The following is a 24,741-nucleotide window of genomic DNA, read 5'->3' on the forward strand; positions in this document are numbered from 1 at the left end:
GTCTTTTAGCTGGGAGCCTGAGCACCTGCAATAAAAGCATGTTTATGTGAATGAGAAACCAAGGGGAAGACGGATATATTATATCAGAACAGTTCCTATAGGTGAAAAAAAATAATTGTAAGCCACTGTATTATAAGCCCTCTTCCTCTGACAACTATTTGTAGCCTCGGTATATGGCAGAACCCAGTTCTTTAACAAATTGCTAATAAGCTATGGAGAAAGAACATTTGAGGAGTAATTATTTCAATATAAAGCATCCACTAGATGGAGCCAGTGTCTGGTTCACGGAAGTCCACCTCTCCATATTTTGGATATCTCTTTTTATCTTGAAGCACTTTATTTATTTATTTATTTGTTTATTTATTTATTATTTTCTGAAGTTTATTTTGAGAGAGAGACAGCAGGAGTCATGGAGGGGCAGAGAGAGAGGGAGAGAGAGAGAATCCCAAGCAGGTTCTGCACTGTCAGCACAGAGTCCAACGTGGGGCTTGATCTCATGAACCATGAGATCATGACCTGAGCTGAAACCAAGAGTCAGATGCTTAACCGACTGAGTCATCCAGGCGACCCTAAAGCACTTATTTTAAAGTATAGCTAATTTTCTTAGCTAAAATTCTTGGCTAGATTGCTGAGATGGAAAAAAGGTCACTTAAAGACACCAGTTTGAATCAAGGAAACAAGACAAGGAGAGGGTATGTGGTTTGACCTGGGGCTTTTGTGTTTTGTTTTATTACAGAATCTATACCCCATTCACAGAAGACACCGAGACCGTGGGGCAGAGAGCCCTACACTCAATTCTGAATGCTGCTATCATGATCAGCGTCATTGTTGTCATGACTATTCTCCTGGTGGTTCTGTATAAATACAGGTGCTATAAGGTGAGCGTGAGATATGGAGCTTTGGTTTCTACCATGTTCTTTTTGTGATTGGGTTTTCCTGTCTTATACAAAAGGGTCTTATGTTGTAGAACTGATTTGATTTTGAGTTTTAATTTTTTTTTAAAATTTTTAGTTTAACTATAAAAACTTAATTTTTAATTTTCAGATTTTCTTGAGTATAGGCCAGTAGAGCCTCCTTCAGACCCTGGTGTTAAACTCATTGGTGACTGGTTATATTCCCACTTCTGTATTGGGAGCCATCCATTCCCTTACTATCTCTCCTGCAGGAGCACTAGTTCTTTCCTTGGGAAATAAGGGCAGGGGAGATTGTGCGGAAAAGACACAGACCCAACACTCCCAGCCTCTGCCCACTTAGCTCACCTGCTAGCTAAGGGATTCACTCTTGAATTTTTGCCACCTGGCACATATTTCAGATGCGTGCCTCAGAAAAATCACAAATTATTATAAGTCATGAGCCTTTAGGGTCTTTCTCAAAGAAAAGAAATGAATGATAACTTTCCAAATATTGAAGTCTACTCGATTTCCTTCTACTTATTTCTGTATATTCTTTAACGTGGTTAAGATAAAATGTATAATCAGTATGTGTCCTTTCTTAACTTTTACTTTGGGATAAGTATTTTTCCATATTATAAATTCTCAGAAAATATGTCTAAAGGCTACATAACATTTGACTCAATGAGCGTATTGTAATTTACTTTCCCTAATCTCCCTGATGTTGGACATTTAAGTTGTTTCCAGTTTTTTGCTATTCTAAACAATGAATGTCTTTGTGGAGCTTTTTCAGTTTTTCACATTATTTCCTTAGGGTAAAATCCTAGACACAGAATTTCAGGGATGAATTATCTACATATTTTTAACCATTATGGTGTGCAAAATTCCTTTTTCAAAATGATAGTATCAGTTTGTACTTAACACTAGTAGAGAATGAGAATGTCTTACCCTACATTTACCAGCATTGAATTTTAAAATTCTGTACTCATTTTTATAGATGAAACAAAATGCCTTAATTTGCATTTGGCTGGTATTTAGTAAGATCAAATACCTTTCCAGTGTTCACGAACTTTAAAATTATGCAGAATTTAACCTTGCGTGTTGAAAGTTTGAGTGGGTGGGAGTGTTAACCTAAGTGATGGCCATCTGTAGTCTTGACATTGTTAGCAAGTGGAAAAGATGGAAGACAGGTGTGTATGATGATGGCAAGTGTCATTAATACTCAGAAAACCAAAGAGCGAATGATGTAAACCCTTGCTGCAAAGCATTCTCCTCCCCGTTTAAATATCTTCATGACAATAACTTTGTCTGCATGTAAGTGTTTACTTACTAGGTCCATGTTTCTGCTCTGTTGGACTCACTTTGTGACTCTTATCTAGATTACATGCTACTTTTCTTCTTCGCGTTTTATGGGGAGTCTGTATCCTGTTTAGGGTCATAACCACACCTGTAACCTTGAGGAAGGACCAATAAGTTCATAACAGCTTTAAAAGTTTGCTTTCCTAAGCTTCTTCCTTTCTGTGATCTCCCTAGTGCTTTTTGGGTTTTTTTGGCCTCCCTGTTCCATTCCTCCAGCTAGAAATGACTTTATTTTACCAATGACAGGGCTTTGTTTTACCAATGATGGGGCCACGAAGTGGGAGGACAGAGAGAAATGAAACACGTGCCACGTGCCCCCCTCTCTGGGAAGTACAGCTCCTCCAGGTTACAGAGGAAACTTCCCCTCACTCTGAAATGTAGGCTCCTGCAACCCCCACTGCCACCCCCACAGGATTCTTTGAGAGCTGAATGTGAGAGAATGGTGAAAGGAAAAACCCAAAATTGAGATTTTTGCACTCTCTTTTTTGTTCGGAGACCTCTTTCCTGTTCCTTTCCAGAACTAGGCTTCTAGCGCTCTCACTGTCTTGCTAATGCCCAGTCAGAGCTGCATTGAATTCTGATGGAGGAGGATAGTACTGGAGGGGAAAAAGGGATCAACTTATTTCTCATCCCCCAGCCCACCTGACTCTGTTCACTTTTCAGAGTCCTCACCTAGCAGCTGCATGCATTCTCTCCAAGTTTTATGGTTGCGCTTGGCAGGAGAGACAGGGTAGGTGTGCTTTCACTCCACGGCACCTCGAACCTCTCTTGATACATTTTTGGTCAGTTCTGTGCATCTTTTGGTTACATCTCATGTAACTCTTTCAGAAAGTATGCAAGGGTTTATTTTCAGCCACATTTCTACATTTATTTGTTCATGGGTGTTGTTTTGTTTTGCTTTTTAACATTAAGTTCAAGTCTTAGCAGGCACAGCCAATTCTATAGGAACAAGTTGTTTACTTTGATTCTTAGAGTAAAATAAAAGGAGCTTTTGAGTCAGAAATTCAGAAACTTGCCAGGACCTGTTTGGAAATAAACCCTGAAGATTTGTTATGTCAGTGGTTGGTTGTGCAATGTCTGTGAGAAGCACAAGAAGCTAAAAGACCAAACAAACTTTTAAAAAGGTAGAAACTGAAAAGGCAGTTAATTATTACATATCAGGTTGTAGATGAAACTATATAACTTACCAAAAGCACATGATTTCCGGCCTGGCTAGTTCAGGGTTTAGAGGAGATGCCTGCAGTTCTACACTGAAGCATGGCTCTTTTCTTTCAGAGCCTTTAGCACAGGAAAGCTGACCTAGGGATTTTTGCAAGATGAGAAAAAAAAGCCTGTTTTACCACCTGATGTTCTAGAAAAAGGGCAAGTGCTATTTAGTCATCAGAAGAGGCTTTGAATTCAGGTAATAATTCAGAAAATCATAACATTAGTGACCAAAAACCATTATTACAGACAAAGGGCTAATATCTTTACAATATGAAGAGCCCTTTCAAACTATTAAGAAAATTATGAACATCGTAGGGGCGGCTGCCTTGGTTGGTAGAGCATGTGGCCCTTGACCTCTGGCTTGTAAGTTTGAGCCCCACATTGGGTGCAGAGATTACTTTTAAAAAAATGAAATCATTATAAAAAGAAAAAAAAATTAGGAACATCCTATAAATTTTTAGAAACCCAAGCCACAGGAATTACAAAGGAAATGTAGATGGCCAGGAGAGAAACAGAGAGATGTGTATATATGTTTCCTCAATAGCAAAACAAGAAACATTAGAATAACAAATTGATACATTTCACCTACTGACTTGGTAAAGATTAATACAGGCTTTTTTGTGTGTGAAGTCACTAAGCCAATATATATCAATAGTCAGTAATAAGAGTCTGTACACTTTGATTCCATAATTTTGCTTTCATGATATATCTGAAATAAAGAATTTGAAATGCAGGAAAATATGTGCATGCTAAGATATTTATCCTAGCATAAATTACAATTGAAAAAAAAATTGGAAATTGTAATTCCCTAAGAAATTGGGAATAAGAAAAGGTTAAATAAATAAGAAAAGGTTAAGGGGCGCCTGGGTAGCTCAGTTGGTTAAGCATCCGACTCTTGATTTCAGCTCTGGTCATGATCTCACAGTTCATGAGATCGAGCCCCTCATTGGGCAGAGAGAGAATTCCAAGGAGGCTTTGCACTGACAGCATGGAGCCTCCTTGGAATTCTCTCTCTACCCCTCTCTTGCTTGCTCGCTTTCTCTCAAAATAAACTAAAAATTTTTTGAAAGGCAGAATATTAAACTATATATTACTTGATTCTAGTATTGTTAAAAGGTCTTTATACATGCAGACAGAAAACATACCTGAAAAAAAAAAAAAAGTTAATTAACAACTTTGTCCCCAATCAGTGGGAATTGTTTCCTTCTTTTAGTGTTTATCTTCTCAATATTATGCATATATGTTGCTTTTCTTTTCAGATAAATGCTTTCTTAAAATAATGCCCCCATGTTCCCTTGCTGAAAAAACAAAGAGCTTATCTCAAGAAAGATGAGAATTTCTAGTATTCAGTGTTTACTCCTGCTTTTTAATTCAGCACTTAATACGGGGTACCAACGTACATCTTCCACTTGTTAAAGCTCTTCTGTTTTGTAATATTTTATATAACTTTTTAGTTTTGTAATGGATTATTTCTGTAGCTGAGACTTGGGAGCATGAGGGACTGGGAAGCCCGCAAGGAGGTTTCTTTTTGCTCTTTCAGCTTTACTGGGTTTTCTGTAGACCAACCAGAGGAAGGGCTCCCTTTAGAATATTTTGCTAAAGTTGAAGTATTCAGAGGGAAATGTATAGGTGTCTTCACTTTACTTTGATATGTATTAAAAATAAAAAGGACTAATAGATGGCGAACTGGATAGAAATGCTGCAGAGCAAGTATAGCAAAATGTGAATGGTAGGTGGATATTCACTGTGAAATTCTTTAAACTTTGCTGTATGTTTGAAAAATTTTTTATAATACATTGTTGGGGGAAATTTTTGTGAAAGAACACTAGAAATTAAGTTGGTTGTATTCAGGTAGTCAGTTTAGAATATTCAGATGTCCAAGGAATACCAGCTTCCATGTAAAGCCATTCTTTTGACTTTTCCCCAAATTGTACCATTTTATAAAGTTGTTCTAAAGAAACAGAGGCAGCAGAAATCTTTCAAAGGCATTGGCAATCATAGATCACCTTGGGTAATCAAAACAGAACCACAAGAGAAAGAAAAACTAACATACATTTTAATCACAACTAGATTTTGATAGCTTAGAGCCTGATTATTGGAACAACTGGATCTGGGAGGTGGGCGTGGGAGTTTTTTTTTTTTTAATGAAGACAAAATAATACTCTGGGTAAGAGACCATGTTTGGAAAATTTACTGGTTAAGTAACTTCTGTCATTAAACAGTAAGCTTCATTGAAAGATTGAAGCATATAATGGGTGTATCCACCTCAAAATAATTTCAGTTTGGTTAGAAATTACTTGACAGTTTTTTTTGTGCTTCTCCATTCTGTTCTTAAAATCTCCAGGCTCCCTGGGTTGTATCGTATTTTCCCAAATACACCCATTACATAAAATTAACATTTAAAATGTTCATCTTGTGTAACAGATGACAAAAGTCAAATTCTGATTCTATCTCTCATATTCATAAGCTGTACATGAGTAATAGTGACTAATATTTGTATAGTGCTGTATGAATTGTGCATAATGATGGACTTCGAAGTGTTCCAAAGAATTCGTAATATTACTACTTAGTAATGAACCATGTTAAATAAAATAGAAAGTGTTCTAATACTTACTGAAATTTTAGATTCTGAGTATTTCATCAAATGGTTATATAATTTAAAGGCTTATTTTTGTTAATACAGTTAATGTATGCATACATAAGTCACCTAATGGAATATCTGATTTTCAATTTTATTGTATTCAGTTTTTTCTATTTATTTCAGAAATACCACAAAAAATTTCCATTGAAAATATTGCTCCTTTAAAGTTTAAATGTGGACCTTTGGTTCCCCAAAAGTCAAATGAATTGATAATTCATTTTAGACTGTATTCTTTTTAAAATTTCACCTATTTCTGGGGCACCTGAGTGGCTTAGTTGGTTAAGCGTCTGACTTTGGCTCAGGTAATGATCTTGCAGCTCGTGGGTTTGAGCCCCACATTGGGCTTTGTGCTGACAGTTCAGAGCCTGGAGCCTGTTTCAGATTCTGTGTCTCCCTGTCTCTCTGCCCCTCCCCCACTTGCACTCTGTCTCTCTCAAAAATAAACATTAAAAAAATTTTTTTTTAATTTTCATATATTTCTAAAGGAACAAGGTCTTTATATGTCTTGCTGAATTTTCTCTTCTGCAGTAGTTCAGCACCAAAGAGTTCTAATAGAAGTATGCACTGATCCCAAAATCAGTTTGAGTTCTGCCATTTGAAAAGCATAACACATACAGAAATAATACATTATTTTTGAAGTAAGAAATTTGCCTTTTTGTAGGGTTATGGTATCTGTCAGTTACATTGAACTGCTTTCTTTTCTAGGTCATCCATGCCTGGCTTATTATTTCATCTCTGTTGTTGCTGTTCTTTTTCTCATTCATTTACTTGGGGTAAGTGGTGAAATATTTGGTCTGTTTTTCAGGAATTAAATCTGTTTGATCTATATAACTGTGACTTAAAGCCACGTACTTTGTTGATGAATTACTCTTAAATTATAATTGTTTTTATATATAGTTTGTACCTGGTATACATAAGGCTGATTAGTATTGTAAAATATCTATGTATATATATATATTTTTAATGGCTACACTAAATTTCTTGATAACATCATATGTCCTAGCTATAAGATTTATTTTGCATGTTTAATTTTATTATTATCATTATTTATTTTTGAGAGAGAGCGCACGCAAGTCAGGAGGGGCAGAGAGAGGAGAGACGCAGTATGCAGAGCAGCTCCAGGCTCTGAACCGGCAGCACAGAGCCCCATGCAGGGCTTGAACCCACAAGCTGTGGGATCATGATCTGAGCCGAAGTCGGACGCTCAACTGACTGAGCCACCCAGGCGCCCCACATGTTTTTTAATTAATCTATTTTAGTTAAATATCAAAGTTTATTTTTATTTATTTTGAGAGAGAGAGATCAAGGAGGGGAGGGGCAGAGAGAGAGGGAGAGAGAGAATCTCAAGCAGGCTCTGTTCCATGGGTGCGGACCCCGACACAGGGCTCGAACTCATGAACTGTGAGATCATGACCTGAGCCTAAATCAGTATCTCAACTTGGGGCACCTGAGTGGCTCAGCTGGTTAAGTACCTGACTCGTGATTTCGGCTCAAGTCACGATCTCATATTTGTAAGATCAAGCCCCATGTCAGGGGCTCTGTGGTAGGTGTGGAGCCTGCTTAAGATTCTCTTTCTCTCCTTCCCTCTGTCCCTCCCCTGCTTGTGCTCACTCTCTCTCTTTCAAAGAATTATAAATAGGGGTGCCTGGGTGGCTCAGTCGGTTAAGCGTCCGACTTTGGCTCAGGTCATGATCTCACAGTCTGTGAGTTCGAGCCCCGCGTCAGGCTCTGTGCTGACAGCTCAGAGCCTGGAGCCTGCTTCTGATTCTGTGTCTCCCTCTCTCTCTGACCCTCCCCGCGTTCATGCTCTGTCTCTCTCTGTCTCAAAAATAAATAAACGTTTAAAAAAAATTTTTTTTTAATAAAAAAAAGAAAAATAAGCTCAACTTGAGGGGAAAAGTGAACTAATTTAAAGGAAACTATTAATAGCACAGTTGATATAAGATATGAAAATATGAAGGTGAGATAGGAATATCTAATTTGGGGGAACCATAGTTCTAAACAATGCTTTGATGAAAATTACTATATATAAATCTTTTTAGATTTCTGTTTAATTTTTTTCAGAGAAGTGTTTAAAACCTACAATGTTGCCATGGACTACATTACTGTTGCACTCCTGATCTGGAATTTTGGTGTGGTGGGAATGATTGCCATTCACTGGAAAGGGCCGCTGCGACTCCAGCAGGCATATCTCATTATGATCAGTGCCCTCATGGCCTTGGTATTTATCAAGTACCTCCCAGAGTGGACAGCATGGCTCATCTTGGCTGTGATTTCAGTATATGGTAAAACTCAAGACTGACATTTTGTTCATCACAGAAGTACCTCACTGGTGTGTTTCCCTTCCTTTTCCAGTTATCTTGACTTAGGAAAGTGATAACTGTTACATCCCATAGCTCTTCAGTAAATAAGTAATTAGCTGTAGTATCTTTTTCATATAAAGATCTCCATTGTTTTGAGGTTAAGTTCTTTAAAAATGTTTTCTGATTGCCCCCCAGTTGAACCCAGTGATGGATTAGTGGAAGGATCCATAGACTTCTGGTTAGAAGTCTATAGGACTCAGATTTAAGTCCCATCTCTAGCACTGAGTATCTTTATGACATTAGGAAAGTGCCTCAAACTCTTTGAGCTTCTGTTTCCTCATTTGGAAAATGGGAACGATGCTTCCCAGAGTTGTAAGAGTTCAGAACATATGTTGAAAAGCACTAGCAGAGTACTTTATATACATAAAATGCTCAGTTGGTTTTTAAAATCAAAATTAGGTTACCTACTTCTTATAAGGTAACCTGGGTAGAATTATTCTTTTAAAAATAAAACGTATGTGCGCAGTGTGAGATTCAAATTCATGAACAACCAGTGTGACATGGGTGCTGAACAGTCAGAATGTGCCCTTCCATGAATAACAAAAGCAGCTGTGTAGGTATGTACTTCGTAGCTGTCGCCCTGCACGAAAGCCAAAAAGAGATCCATTTTCAGAGGTCAGGATGTGGTCTCTGATTATAATTAGACAGTGCTCTTTTATTGCTATTCAGATGCTTATTAAAATGTTAGGTGACCTGTAGTAGGAATCCTAACCATCCCCACTTGATTAATAAAGAAAAAGTCTGTGGAAATAGAATTAATTTGGTTCTGTTCTCATATTTGAGCAGTCAGTCCTAGAACTATAGAAGTCATATATTGTCTGTGCTTTTCATGATGATCTTAGGTTGTACAGTACTTGATGGTTTGCAGAGTACTCATCTATTATTGCATAGCTGTGTTCTGGCCAGTTCTGGCCCCCATCTAATCAGCAGCTGGTAAATACTTTGCAGAGATTTTACTAATATGTTCTTCAGTGCCTTTTCAACAGCTGCAGTTTGCTTTCACCTTCAAAGGGACACATGCTAGATCTTTACCTAGCTGCTCATGGAATTCTTCAGCAGTGCAACCGTTGCGTATTATTTTTGTTGTCTAGATCTTAACCACATCCAGCTTTCTCCAGGAGCACAGATACAACATCACACTGATGATATTATCCTCTGAAGAGATTCATTTGACATACTCATTGGAGATATACAAATATTCACAAAGGAGCTAAAAAAATGGGGTGGGCATTGCCTATACATAGTACAAGGCTTTGCCACCCCAGTTGAATTCTTGAAAATTATTTGGTGGGCTGAGGTGTAGCCGCGCACTGAAGAGAAAGTTCTCAGACACTTAGACTGAGTGGATGTGCAGGGCTGCCTCTACCGGTGAAACAGCAGCAGCACCAAACTGCACATAGTCTTTATTTCATGTTCGCCAGGTATAAACATCAAAGAATGTGAAAACATGGGAGGAAAACCCAAAGAGCCTCCAGACATAGACCAAACACACATCTGGTGTTTACGGGAAAGCATGTAGGGAAGATGTGCAGTTTCAAGGACTGCTAGGCAATTAGAGGGGTCTGGTTCCCTAACTGGCTCCTGGGAGATCAGGGGGCTCTGTTCTCATTGTGCTATCACGTTCGACAGCCTTGAGACCAGAACATTGCTGATGTTTCAGCAATTACCCCATTCACTTACCCAGGGCTTACAATACAGTCCCTGAAAATAACTCCACACTGAGACCTTCTACATCTCTGACACCGTCAAGAAATAGCAACAGAGCCTCCCTATATCCACAATGTTAAAATAAGCCCCATATTTTTTTAGGCGTTTTTGGGATCTGGAGGCAACCTATCCCTCATTTACAAATTTTACTTAAGCCTGTTTATACTGTTAATAACAAATTGGCCCATCTTGAATTGGGGCCTCCTACAATAAAGGGCTCTAAGAATCTCCAAATTGTAATAGAACAGTCACTTCCCTTAATGTCCCCTCTCCTTACCTCCAGAGAATCATTCACTGTAGCAGCTCTGGCAACCTCCTTTCACACCTGAAATCTCTGGACCACTTATGATCAGAAGTTGCCCGTGGATTCTGGTGTGAGAAACTGCCCTCCTCAGTCCCCTGCTATATACCAGTAGAGTGGAAGTTGGAGAGTACATATTGAGCTCTCCTGGAAACAAAAGTTTTTCACAGGCCCTGAACCTGTGGAGCTCCATATCTTTCTGTGTGTCATGGAGGCAGCATTTTGCAAGTTCAAGACAACTACCAGGGCCTCCCTGCTAAGACAGAAATGTTACCTACAGGATAGAGCCAAGTCTGGGCCTTCTGGAGCATTGCACCTACAAGAGAGGTGGCCCCTTCTATCCTTAGTCCCCTGCTGGTTGACAGGGTGCTAGAAAAGGTCACCCCTCTCTCAGACCTGTGGCTACCTGGGAAGCCCTTTGGAAACAAACGAGTGGACGGCAGTGGGAGTTTGTACACCGTATGGACAGCATCAAAGTTACACGTGATGAAACTTACTAAAGAGCTCCTTCTTTTCGTTCCCTAACCCAGACATCCTTGATCAGAGAGTGGGATCCAGAGGTCAGCAAAATTAGCTGAACTTTAGCCAATCATCTTATCCTAGCCAACAAGTGACTTCATCTCTGCATTTTTACAGACGCCTGGGCCATTGCCAATGGTGTAGTCATCTGGTTCCACCAATGGTAGCAACAGCAATTACTTATCCAAGGTTTTCCTCTTTAAGGAAAATAACTGTGAGAATCTCTGGCCTCACAGCTAACCAGAATATATATCAAGGTTACACATGTCTCTGTACAAATTAAAGCCACAGTCTAGGCCTCACTTGATCCACTGTGGAGTTCCAGACATTGTTAATAGTGACTATCTCACCTGTAAAAGTACACAATGCTGGGCTCTTGAACAAGGGTTTCAGTGGGACTTTCACCATCCCTACCAGCCCCAGGCTACAGGCCTCACAGAGCACCGTTGTGACATACACAAGCAAGTTAAAATTTAATTAAATGGAACGTGGCATTTTCTATCAGTAGACATTACAGGTGAATTGTAATAATGAGTCTGGTGCTATTTTTTATGTCCAAAAACAAAGAGTGCCACTTATGGAGGCAGCTGCCTTCGGTTCAGAACCAGGCTCCTCTCCTATCAGTTATTGGCCGTCTGTTATTAATCACAATGCTCAACCCCTAAATCTTAGTTATTGTGAAAAGTAAATGAAAAAATACATATAATACATTTAGAACAGTATCAGTAAATGTTAGCTGTTATTTTTCAAAATACAAAATCCCATAATCAAGGCAATAATTCCTGTTTACTGCTAACAAACCTGAAGTTTAGAGAAGTAACGTATTTGCCCAGGCTTACAGTGTTTGATCTAGAATCTGAATCCCAAGTCCAGTATGCTTTCTACTGTGTTACATTATTTCTCCCATTTACCCCTCTTTCTACCATACATGATACAAATTATTTCTACAGAGCTTTGAGTTCCTTTAAGAGATTGTATCCATCGTTTAGAGTAGTGATTCTCAACTCCCTTTTTATAAGGTCTGAAGATTTTTTAATTTGTCACACAGGTTCTAAAAATTCTTAAACAAAATTAAGTCACTTTAATTGTTCTAAAAATAAGGGAGTTTATCATTTAGCGATTCTGTAAGGGGCAGCATGTCATAAAACCGAGATAGTTACAGGACACAGCCCCTTCAAACAGGTTGAAAATCTCATTATTTCAGAGCACGGCAAATTTCCCTTTTGTCATTCAAAACAAATCAAAGTGGAAGCAGTGAGAGCTGAGAATTCTTTGTGTGCTTTAGTATATTAGTGGTAGTAGTATAAAAGGAGACATGACCACTTGCAGGTGTGAGGGGTTTTTTTACTTAAATGCATCTGAATGATGACAGTGTCAACACAAGCTGTCAAGTCTTCCTTGACAAATGTAGCTACCCATTTTAATAGTGTTAAATATTTGAAATTTTCTGTACTTCTGTGTTTTGAATTTTTATGGCACAGAAAATGTAAGAAAAATTGCAGTTGATGGAAAGAGATAGAATTAAAAATAGCTGAGGCAAATCTCCTCCTCTCTGAGTTGCTATTTTTATGAAATAGGCCACTTTTCAGCTCCACATGCATTCTGAGGCTTGCATATTGTGAAATGCTTTTGACAGGAGAACAAAAGAAATACTAAAGTTTCTCACGCAAAGATTTATTATTTTGTTTTGTTTAAATTTACTTCCCTCTTACTTCAAGTATCCCTAAGTAGTACCTACACTGTTTTTAAAAAGGAGAGGGAATGAATCTTTTACTCTCCATATTTTGAAAAATGGAGTAATCCCCTCTATTAAATTCCTCTCAGTGTAAAGCTTCCATCTGTGGCTCCTGATAAGATTTGTTTGGAAATGGCTTGTCTTTGTTTCTGCTTATTGGAGATCGGAAATTCCAATAAGCAGAAATAAGAACTTGTCATTATCTCTGCCTCTTTTCTTCAAACTGGGAAGAGGTGTTCCTAGAACTCAGTAATGATACACTGTTAACCAACTAGCAGGCAAAACCAAAATGAAATTTACGTGGATCTTCTGTGTGGTTTTGTGTATCTTGTTTAGGTTGTCCCTTCCCCCCCCCCCACCAGTTTACCTGCTGTTTATTTCATATTCATTCAGCATCTTCCCCTCTAAATAAGACATTACCCCTTTTCCCTTGGTTAATTCCTCCCTAGCAGACCCATTTACAAGTTGTGCTGATGTATTTTTCCAGATTAAAAATCATTTTTTTTCCTCTTTCTAGATTTAGTGGCTGTTTTGTGTCCAAAAGGCCCACTTCGTATGCTGGTTGAAACAGCTCAGGAAAGAAATGAAACTCTCTTTCCAGCTCTCATTTACTCCTGTAAGTATTTTGGAATAATGTTAAGTTAGTAATCAGCTTAGAATTTATAGGAACTCAAACACAAGTGGTTGTGGTCGTTATCATCGTACTTTTTCTCATTTTAAAAGCATAGATAACATTAAGGGAACTTCTACACATTCCTGTTTCCTTGGTAACTATTGTCTTCCACTTGAACCTAGTTCAAGACAGTTTTCAATAGATACAGAACTAGAAGAAATAGGGGTGCCTGGGTGGCACAGTCAGTTAAGCATCCGATTCTTGATTTCAGCTCAGGTCATGATTTCATGGTTCGTGAGTTTGAGTCCTGCATCGAGCTCCATGCTGATGGTGCAGAGCCTGTTTGTGATTCTCTCTTTTCTCTCCCCGCCCCTCCCCAGCTCACCCTCTCTTTCTCAAAAATAAATAAACTTAGAGAAGATGAACTATTTAGAGAATGGGGAGCCAGTGTTCTCATTTAAAGTCTCGTATGTCAAGAATGAGCATTTGTTATGTACACTTAACTGCCAGTGAAGCTTGCCCTAATTCATTGAAAGAATGGTACTGTTCCTTCACAATCTGCCCCTCTTGTTGTTATTTTGGGGTCATATTCTTCCTAATCATTTGGTACATAAGCATTTGGGCTTTGACCAAATCTGCCAGAGCACTGTGGGGGACATAAAGATGTTTAAGATACCTTGCCTTCCTTAAAGCTCCTTTGCTTACAGTTTAGAGTGTATAAATAAGCAACATCCAAAGCGTTCTTACCTGATCCAGAAGTGGCACAAAGTGTCAAGAGAATTCGAAGAGGGAAAAACCTGGCTGGGGGATCAGGAAGGCTTCATGGATGTGATAGCATTTGGATTGATTGAACCTTTTAAGGATGGTAGGATTTCTGCAAACACAGATGGAAGAGTTGATTCCATAAGGGGGTTTATCACAAGACTGTCTTTGAGACATAAGAATGGGGCATCTTTATCAGATTTCAGATGTTCAGATTGACTAGAACACGGAGTACAAATTGGAAAGGCAGATTAGGGCAAGAAGGCAGATTAGGGCAAGATCAAGGATAGCTTTGTGTGTCTGGCTTAGATATCTGTATGTGATCACTGGGGAATCACAAAGGTTCTTGAGCACAAGAGAAATGTGATCAGAGCTGTGGCTTTATAAGCTTGCAGCATTGTGCAAGATGAATTGGGGGCAGTGAAAACTGAGGTAATGGGAAGCATAACTAAGCAGATAATGCTGTAATTTAGGTGGGAGATGATGAAGGTCTGAATTTTGGTGTTGGGACTGGCAGTCAAGGGAGAGGACTGACGAGGTTTTGGAGGTAGAATTAGTAGGTAATTCCTAGCAACCGATGAGAGAAGTCTTAAGCCTGAAGGAAAGGTGATGATGAAACATTTCTCTTGTTTGAGGAATGTTTAGTTTTGTCTGGGCACATACCTTATTTAGTTGATGGGACCTCTGAGTCATCCAGGGAGAAATTTCCCCCAGAAGTGTAGAAGCAAAGTGCTAGTTCTTGGGGAAGGGTTGACATTAGAAGTGCAGAACTGAAAGGGTCATTGTGGCGGTGGTAGTTGAAGCTTTGGGAGTGGATGAGTGGTTCAGACAGAAGTGGATGAGGAGAGGTTGTCAAGGAGAGAACTTTGTCAACTCCTGTGTTTAGAGAGGGAGAAAATGAAGAGACAACAATTAAAGAGAGGAAAATACCAGACAATTGGGATAGCCAGGACATTCCACTTCAAAAACGAGTATCAGGACTTGTTTTCCTTGTCAGTATGTGAAGTGGCTACATAGTATTCTCTTACATAGATGCTCAAAAAAAGGTGTCCTTATTGGTAGACCTGTAGATCATTTCCATTTCTTTTCTGTCACAAACAGTGCTTGCAGAGAGCATACATTTTTGTGAATATTTTTGTAAGATGCGTTCTTAAAAATGGAATTGCTGCGGCGCTGGGGTGGCTCAGTCGGGTAAGCATCCGACTTTGGCTCAGGTTATGATCTCACAGTTTGTGAGTTCAGCCCCACATTGGGCTCTGTGCTGACAGCTCAGAGCCTGGAGCCTGCTTCAGATTCTGCGTCTCCCTTGTTGCATCCATACGACTCCTGAAACAGAATGCTACGGGCACCAGTGACAGTCACAACAAAGTTTATTGCAATGAGAGGTAAGGCTGTCCGATCGGGACCAACACTCTTGATCAGAGTGCGGCCCCAAACAGCCGGGGTACAGAATTTTTAAAGCCGATCACATAGTTTTGTCATTACCTGGGAATAGAACACAGAAACAGTTCCCAGATGAGTTAGAAACAGTTCCCAGATGAGTTAGAAACAGTTCCCAGATGGGGTGATTATTTTAGACTTTCTTCTGCTAAGTTGCAACCAGTGGATCTCCTTGACCTTGCCTCTGATGCTCTTTTCTTTGAGCTTTTGTTTCCTTCATTGGTAAAGCCTGATTTACAAGAGTACGAAGCATAATTTACAAGAGTAAAGCAAGGCTGTTATCTCTTGACCTTCAGTGTCAGAACAAAGCTGTTATTTTTCAAGCTACGAGTTAGCCCTACACTACAATTTAACCCTTACACCCTCTCTCTCTGCCCCTCCCCCCTCATGTGCACGCACTCTCTCTTTCTGTCTCAAAAATAAACGTCAAAAAAAATTTTTTTTTAAATGGAATTGCTAAGTCAAAAGATGTATGCCTTTAAATTTTGATAGATCCAAATTGCCTCCTAAAAAGGCTGTACCCGTTTATATTTCCTTTAGTAGTGTTAAAGTACCAGTTTCGTTATACCTTCATTATTATGTGTGAGTGAAACAAATAGGCAAAAAATAACCTCTTATTTATTTTGCATCTTGGGTTATTAACTAATAACTATTAGTGATTATTTGGACCTTTTTTCATGTTTTTCTTAGCTATATATATTTCTTATTTTGTGACTGGGTATAGTATTGTTTTACATGTTTTCAAAAGTTTTAATTGTGCAACTGATTATGCTGGAAAATATTAAATATTGTAGATAAAGCAAAATTTCACTGTAACTATCATCCCCAATCATAATACCTTACTAGCAGTTACCCCTATAATCAATATGATACATATCCTTGTAGGCTTTTTTTTTTCTTGCCTATTATTCTGTTGGGTTATTAGAAAAGCAATTTTAAGGAGAGAATGTCAAATGCTACAAAGAAGCCAAAGATAATGAGGACTAAATAAACCATATAGATTTGGGTGCCTTGGACATCTTCAGTGGCAATTAAGAGAGCATTTCAGTAGAGTTATAGGACCAGAGGCAATAGCTCCTAAGGGAAGGAAGCGTGTCTGTTTTGCTGTTGCTGATCCTGGCAGTGGAATTGACGGTGTGGCCAGAGAATGGGTGGTGCAGGAAGGTTGGGACAGTACCTACTGCTGCAGATTCCTGTCTCATAGCCAGGGCAGTGGTGACTTGAGAGGAGAGCAGGTCTGAGGAAAGGTGTTGGCAGGACACAGAAGATGTAACTGTGTTTCTAAGGTTGAGAGGAAGGAGCCTGTGGAGAAAGCCTTTGAAACGACCAGCAAGAAGGAATGATTAATGGAACAAGGTTATCAACAAAGCAGGTAGAAATTGCTCTAGGAGTTCAGGAAGAGGAATTAGATGAGAACAGGGAAAGACCTGGAAAAAAGGAAAAAAGGAAGACGGAAATGCAGAGGGTAGTGAGACATAGTGAAAGATACAGGTAAAGTTGAGAGCACGTGTTAGTTGACCTTAATCTTCTTGTGAACTCGATGTGAGGTCATTTGCGGGAGGTGGAAAGGTGGGGACTGTGCTTGTAGCTAGAGAAGTCTGATAAAGTGTTAAGAAACCCATTGTCTGGGATGCAAGGATCGTTGTGTTACTCTTTCTCCAGTATAAATTTATTATCATCTGCTTCCTGTGTTTTTTAGCAGAAAAGAACAGATGACGTTTTGAACATTTTACTCTTTTTTTTTTTTTTTTTTTTTTTTTTTTTTTTTTTTTTTTTCAACGTTTTTTTTTATTTATTTTTGGGACAGAGAGAGACAGAGCATGAACGGGGGAGGGGCAGAGAGAGAGGGAGACACAGAATCGGAAACAGGCTCCAGGCTCCGAGCCATCAGCCCAGAGCCTGACGCGGGGCTCGAACTCACGGACCGCGAGATCGTGACCTGGCTGAAGTCGGACGCTTAACCGACTGCGCCACCCAGGCGCCCCTGAACATTTTACTCTTAATCACATTTGGGTGTGAGCTTCTTATGCGTTATTCCTGGAAATAAAAATCCATTTATGTTTTTTATATTTGTGCATACAGAATGTTCCACCAAATGTTAATAATGAATGCTGGTTAGAAGTAACCTAAGTATCCATCAAAGGGAACACTTGCAAATAATTATGGTACAATCATAAAATAGATAATTGTACAGCCATTAAAAAGAATGAGGCAGTGGGGCGCCTGGGTGGCTCAGTCAGTTAAGCATCTGACTCGTGATTCCGGCTCAGATCATGATCTCACGGTTGTGAGATCGAGCCCAAGTTGGGCTCTGTGCTGGGGCTTGGAGCCTGCTTGAGATTCTCTCTCCCTCTCTCTCTTAGCCCCTCTCCTGTTAGCATGCTCACTCGCTTTCACTCTCTCTCTTTCAAAAAAAAAAAAAAAAAATGCTGTAGCTCTGTATATGTCCAGTTGTGTTTGGTTTTTTTTTTAATGTTAAAGATGACATACTAAAAACAGAAAGCAAGATTGAAAGCAGTAATGCAGTGTCCTGTGGGAGGAGTAGGGGAAAGGAACTGTCTATGGATGTCTGTATACATGCAATCCTGATAATACTTTTTAAAAACTGACAAAAGGCTAGTAGTGTTTACCTCTGAGAAGTGGGATTTAGAGATTTGGTAGCTTTTATATTTTTCTTTATACCTTTCTCCACTTGTAGAGTTTTAATTGTCCCTTGTGTTTTTTAAAAAGTTAATTATGGATGTCAAAGGGGAGGGATTTTGAGTTTTTAAATTATTATTTGTGTTTTCATAATTTTACGTTGTTTTACTGTTCTGTCTACTGTTAGCTTCTGTCACAATAATGTGGTGACACATTTAAGGTGGTTTAAAACTGAAACCTTAAAACTTTAAAACTCAGTGCCTTAAAAATACGAGTCACTTATCACCGCCCCGCCCCCCCCATATCTGCAGGTGGTTTGATTCACTGAGCTGATCTGACTGAGTTGGCTGTTCTAGCCCAGCTCCACATGCTCCCTTTCTTCCAGCAGTGGTCTCCTCGAAGACCTGTTCTTACTGGCTAGAGGAACGACAGAGCAGCAGCAAGGCCTTTGAAGGCCTAGGCTCGATGTTAGCATGCCATCACCCCTTCCATATGTCATTGGTTGAAGCAAACCACATAGCTGAGCCCCAGGTCAGGAAGAGGAGGAGAAGGACATGCCGTTCACAGTAGCCATGGCACAAGCATGGGTGCAGGAGGGGTGAAGAATTGGCAGTGGTTTTTCAGTTTGCCACAACATTAAACATACATACTGATTTTATACAGCAAATAAGCATTTACTTTGTTGTTTTAAAATATCATTTGCATGTCACATTTTTAAAAACTCAAGTCTGCATAACATTTGACATTCTAAGGTATTTTAACAGTAATTCAGCATATGTGGAAAAACATTAAGCATAAACCTTTACCTTCTGTGTATATCAGACAGGTCCAAGAAAGCATCTGTTCTCATGAAATACTAAATCTGTCATGAGGATTTTATAAATCACTGAGTTTGAGAGGGCTTTTTTTTTTTTTTTTTTTTAATATTTGTTGTTTTATATTAGAGTATGAGTGAAGGAGGGTCAGAGAGAGAGGGGGGAGACACACAATCCGAAGCAGGATCCAGGCTTCAAGCTGTCAGCCCAGGGCCTGATGCAGGCTTAAACCCACAGACCGTGAGATCATGACCTGAGTTAACCAATTGAACCATTCAGGCTCCCCTACTATTTGCTCTTTAAAAATGCTGTCCTTTGGGGCTGCTTGGGTGGTTCAGTTGGTTAAGCATCTGACTCTTGATTTTGGCTCAAGTCATGATCTCACGGTTTGTGAGATTGAGTCCTGCATCAATCTCAGGCTGCACTGGCAGCTTGGAAGCTGCTTGGGATTCTCTGTCTCCCTTTCTCTCTGTCCCTCCCCACCCCAAAATAAAAAACATTAAGAAAATAATTTTAAAAAAAGCAATCCTTTTTTGCATTTCTATACTCTTCCCCAGTTAATGATATTTGGTTTGCAAAAGCATCTTATCCTCACAAAATGTGAGCGGCATTTTTTTGTTTTGTGTTTCCATCATTCTGACAGGAAAAATGTACACCTGGCTTTGGAACTAAATCATTCTTCCCTAGTAGAGGTGGTCTACTCTGGTAGCTTATCAAAAACTGAGGCTAATAGTTCCTTGAGGGTAGATCATTTCATTCAAAGCATTTCTTTGATTTCATATCAGTTTGGGGGAGTTTAGATTATGTTAATTTTTAAAATTGCATATTTTTCTAATCTGAGATGTTTGGTGTTAAAAGATTCAGAAGTGGGTTTTTAGATATTATTTTAGTAATATTAATTCATTCAACAACTACATATTCTGTTCGTGATAAGTTACATCAGTGGTTAGCAAATTACTGCCTGTAGCCAAATCTGGCCCACAACCTGTTTTTGTACAGCCTATATGCCAAGAGTGGTTTTTACAGTTTTAATAAAAAAGAAAAGAAAAGAGAAGAGCATGTGACAGAGACTAGATATGACCCATAAGCCCAAAACATTTATTATTTGGCTCGTTATAGAAAAAGTTTGCTGACGCCTGATTTCCATGGTACTATTAATTTTTTTTTTAATGTTTACTTTTTGAGAGAGAGAGACAGTGCAAGTGGGAGAGGGGCAGAGAGAGAGGGAGATACAGGATCCAAAGCTGGCTCCAGCTCCAAGCTGTTAGCATAGAGCGCAATGTGGGGCTTGATCTCACGAACCGTGAGATCATGACCTGAGCCGAAGTTGGATGCTTAATTGAGTCACCCAGGCGCCCCTCCATGGTACTATTAAATGTTAAAACAAAAGAGTTTCTTGTTATATTTTTTCATACTTGCATAGAGAAAATCAAATAAATACTTCATTGCCAAGAAGGCTACAGAAATTCATAAGCCTTATACAGAGTTTCTCTTCTTTGGGTTTGAATTTAACAGTGTATGGATGGCATAGCTGGATTATGTTGACTTTGGCCACTTAGTTGGGTTATCATATAATGAAACTTGTTTGACCTTAAAATCCTGAAGCCTCAGTGAACAAGAAAGCATAGCTGTTATAGAATTTTCAGCTTCTAGGGGCACCTGGGTGGCTCAGTCGGTTGAGCATCCGACTTCGGCTCAGGTCATGATCTCCTGGCTTGTGGGTTTGAGCCCTGCATCGGCTCTGTGCTGACACCTTGGGGCCTTGGGCCTGCTTTGGATTCTGTGTCTCCCTCTCTCTCTGCCCCTCCCCTGCTCATGCTCTGTGTCTGTCTCTCAAAAATAAATAAACAGGGACACCTGTTTATTAAACAGGTGGCTCAGTCGGTTGAGTGTCCGACTTTGGCTCAGGTCATGAGTTTGGCTCAGCTCATGAGTTCGAGCCCGCCGTCGGGCTCTTGTGCTGACAGCTCCGAGCCTGGAGCCTGCTTCAGATTCTGTGTCTCCCTCTCTCTCTGCCCCTAACTCACTCGCATTCTGTCTCTCTCAAAAATAAATCTTAAATAAATAAAATAAATAAATAAATAAACATTTTAAAAAGGTAAAAAAAAAAAGAATTTTCAGCTTCTTTGGTTGTGTGTTTGTTTCATAAGTTATTCAAAAAGCCTAAGGGTATTAGGAACATGGATATAATTATATATGGATATAATTATAAAATCAGTGCTAACAAGCCAGAAATTCATAGATGCCAAGTGTCTTATTTAAAATTGCTTACTGTGACCATAGATTAGACTCAGGTTGCTGCTAGCATTTGGTTTCTGCTATAGCCCTATATGCACATGTTTATAAGTATTTTTGTATTATTGTTAGTGTATTTTGGGGATACTTCCCAAAAGTGGTATTCCTGAATAAAAGGGTTAATGCACAGGTAGTTTTTTTTTTTAATTGAAGTATAGTTGACATATAATATTATAGTAGTTTCAGATGTGATTCAGCATTTATGCACATTATGAAATGCTCACAGTGGTAAGTATAGTTACCATCTGTCACCTTACAAAGTTCTTATATTACTGACCTATTCCCTATGCTGTACTTTACATCCATATGACTTATTTTATGACTCAAAGCTTGTACCTCTTAATACCCTTCACCTGTTTTGCCCATCCCCCGTCCACCCTCCCCTCTGGCAACCACCAGTTTGTTCTCTGTATTTATGGATTTGCTTCTGTTTTGTTTTGTTTATTGATTTATTTTAGTGTAGTAGCATAAATATCTAGGTTCGTCCATGTTGCAACTGGCAAGATTTCATTTTTTTTTTGGCACATACAGTTTTATTAGTGGTTACCAAATTCTCTTTCAACAGGAGCTATGTAGGAGCTATACCATTTTTTAACCACCTGCAATATAGGAGAAGCACCATTTTAAAGTATTCATGTTGTCCTTTAACTAAAATGTGACAGAGATGTGTGTATATACCTAGATCTATATAGATATATATGTTATTTTTATGGAAGGGACATAGAATAAGCCAGTTGACTATCCCCTTTATGTTTGTTGCTTTTAACCTTTTTTTAATACTTGTATATCATGTAGTTTAGCATTATGAAAAATCCAGAAGTGAGGCATAATGTGAAAGAAACTTACTCAGTCATCCTTAGAATCATCATGATCATCTGATGCTTTTGTGAGCCCTGGTTTGTTCTCTGATTTAGTTCCAATAAGTAATTTTCATCAGTGATTTCACACTGTTTTAGGAAATTCAGCTAGTCCAGCTTGAGTCTGACTGGCCTGAACAGTTTTCTCTCTGGTTACTTTGCAGGGACTGGAAATAATGAGGAACTGTTTTACAATAGCAGCTGCAGTTGGGAAGCTAGAGTAAATGCTCAATTTTAGGATTTTTTCTTTAATCTGTCCAAATCGAAAACCTTTTATGGTTTTTAATATGCAATTATTTCTGATTGTTAAAGATACTTAAGGCAACATTAAGAAGATTGGTGATTTGTGTAGAAAGATAATGGCCTGTTCTCTAGTCACATACTTTCTGTGTTTAAAGTTCTTACCTGGACTTTTATCTTTCCCAACAGCAACAATGGTGTGGTTGGTGAATATGGCAGAAGGAGACCCAGAAGCCCAAAGGAAGGTATCCAAAAACTCCAATTGTAATGCACAAAGTAGGTGACTTTTATTTGGTAATTTCCTGTTTTTTTCTGGGTCATTGTCCTGTTATATTGGCTGACAGTGAGCTAAGAAGCAATGATTTTAACCTCTGTCTTTGGTCATGGACTCTTGAGCACCTCCTGAAAGCTGTGGTAATATCCAGTAAATACAGATAAATATTTAAGGAGTTCAGACAGTCTAAACCCAACTGCACACCCAAGGCACCCTAGGTGAAGAACTTCTGCCATTCAGTGCCCTTAATACCAGTATGGAAAGGTTCAAATTGAGGCTATGATTTAAAAAAGGAAAAATAATCTTGGTCTCGAAGCCTGTAAAAATGAGAGCCTCTTATCTGATATGGCCAGGGTAATTTAAGTATAATTTGACTTGAGATGCAATCATGTTTATACCAAGAAGATAAAATATTCCAGGTGGACAGGACTTTCTGGAGGAGAATAAAAGTAATGATCCAGGGTAGGAGATCAAAAGGCCTCTGTGGGTACTACCGAAGATGTTAAGGAGAACATAAGAGGAGTTGGTGGAGAGAACTGGAATAATAGCACACCATAAATAGTCAAGAAGAAAGGAAAGTTATTTTTAAAACAAAAAGAGCTAACCTTATGAGGAAGCTGAAAAACAGGCAGAGTAAAGATTGGTGAGAGAAGAAAAAAGGGCCTTAATCGAGTTACTGTTTGTCAGCAAAAGGGAAGTTGGGGTTTTATGGAGCCAGGAGATCTGCCGAGTTGGTGCTAGGGTGACTGCAAGGAGGGCACTGTCCCCTGGGAACCCCACAGCAGTCCTGGTAGAGAAGTAGGAAATATGTTGGAAACAGTTGTTACAAGGCCAGTTATTATGTTAACCTGTGTGAAACTAAAGAAAATTAAAAGATAGTTATCTATGAGTTATGTATGTGAGTATGAATGTGGTTTTGGTACATCAAGATTTTATTCTTCTAACAAATAGTGATTGAGCTCCTGTGTGCCTGGTATTTTGCTGGGCACTGGGGTACAGCCCTGAACAAGATACCTTGTCCCTGTGGAGCTTCTAACCTATTTGGAGAGATACAGATGTTCACCAACTAATTCCACAAATAATTCATACACTTGTGATCAGCCTACAAAGGAGATGTATAAGTTGCTATGAAAGTTTATAGAAGAGGAATTTCCTTTACTCTGGAAAATCAGGAAGGCTTCCCTGAGGAAGTGACAGTAGGTGATGAACCAGCTGAAGTTTTGAAGAACTTTCTAGAAGAGGAGACATGGGGAGAGGCCTTGTAGTTAGAAGGACCTGGCTGAACTTCAGAGCTCCTCAGCGGGAGTGCTGTGGTATTTTGGGTGGGCAATTCTTCATTGTGTGGGACTTCCCCTCACTGCAGGATATTTAGCATTCCTGGTCCCCCACTCACTAAATGCTAATAGTGGCTTTGAGGTGTTGCAGTAACCAAAAAGGCCTCCATCCTGGTTCTTCAAACACCCCCTGGAAGGGAGGTGCTACCCCCTCGCTAAAAACCACTGTGTTAGAAAAACTAGAAGTTACATTGGAACAAAAAGACACAGGGCTCCCAAAGGGGATGTCTGAAGGTTTGGAAGTAGGAGTGAGGAGGGATGGGGCAGAGCAGGCAGTGCAGTTTTTATTTATAAAGCTTATGCTTAGCTTATGTTTATATGATTATGTAAACTCCAAACCATAGAAGATTCAGGTTTTGTGAAGACCTGGTTAAGAAAAAGAATACAAATTACAAATACAGAATTGCTCTGGCCCCTCCCAGAAGAATTCCATGCAATTGAGAGGCCTGAAGGATGCAAGCTTTACTTGTTCATGGTAAACCTCCCTCTGCTATTAGCATGTTTTACCTTTATTAGAAATAATAATAAAGGAGAGAAAAGGTATTATCAACTTCACATGTATTTTAATTATTTTTAATGTATGGAAGTTTCTCAGGACTTTCATATTATGCTCACAGTTTTCAGTAAGATTGATCATCGTAACAAAATGACTGGCCCATAAAAAAAATTCACCCCCACTTTCCTACCTCACCCCACCTCCCATAATGGTATGCTTTTTATCCTGGTCACTGAAGCCACTGGTGAGCGCCA

At 39.1% G+C, this 24,741-nt stretch overlaps 1 protein-coding gene across 3 annotated transcripts in view; it reads left to right on the plus strand.

Annotated features, from left to right (window-relative positions):
* The window catches only part of PSEN1 (presenilin 1), a 72,797-nt gene that overhangs the window by 36,973 nt on the left and 11,083 nt on the right, over nucleotides 1-24,741 (plus strand). For all 3 annotated transcript variants that reach the window (XM_042943701.1, XM_042943703.1, XM_042943702.1), the window contains 5 exons: nucleotides 737-878; nucleotides 6,802-6,869; nucleotides 8,161-8,381; nucleotides 13,239-13,337; nucleotides 22,573-22,659. In XM_042943701.1, coding sequence (XP_042799635.1) covers nucleotides 737-878; nucleotides 6,802-6,869; nucleotides 8,161-8,381; nucleotides 13,239-13,337; nucleotides 22,573-22,659 — 617 coding nt within the window. The remainder of the gene's footprint in view (nucleotides 1-736; nucleotides 879-6,801; nucleotides 6,870-8,160; nucleotides 8,382-13,238; nucleotides 13,338-22,572; nucleotides 22,660-24,741) is intronic.

Source organism: Panthera leo, chromosome B3 (genome assembly GCF_018350215.1).
Source record: "Panthera leo isolate Ple1 chromosome B3, P.leo_Ple1_pat1.1, whole genome shotgun sequence".
Lineage (NCBI taxonomy): Eukaryota > Metazoa > Chordata > Mammalia > Carnivora > Felidae > Panthera > Panthera leo.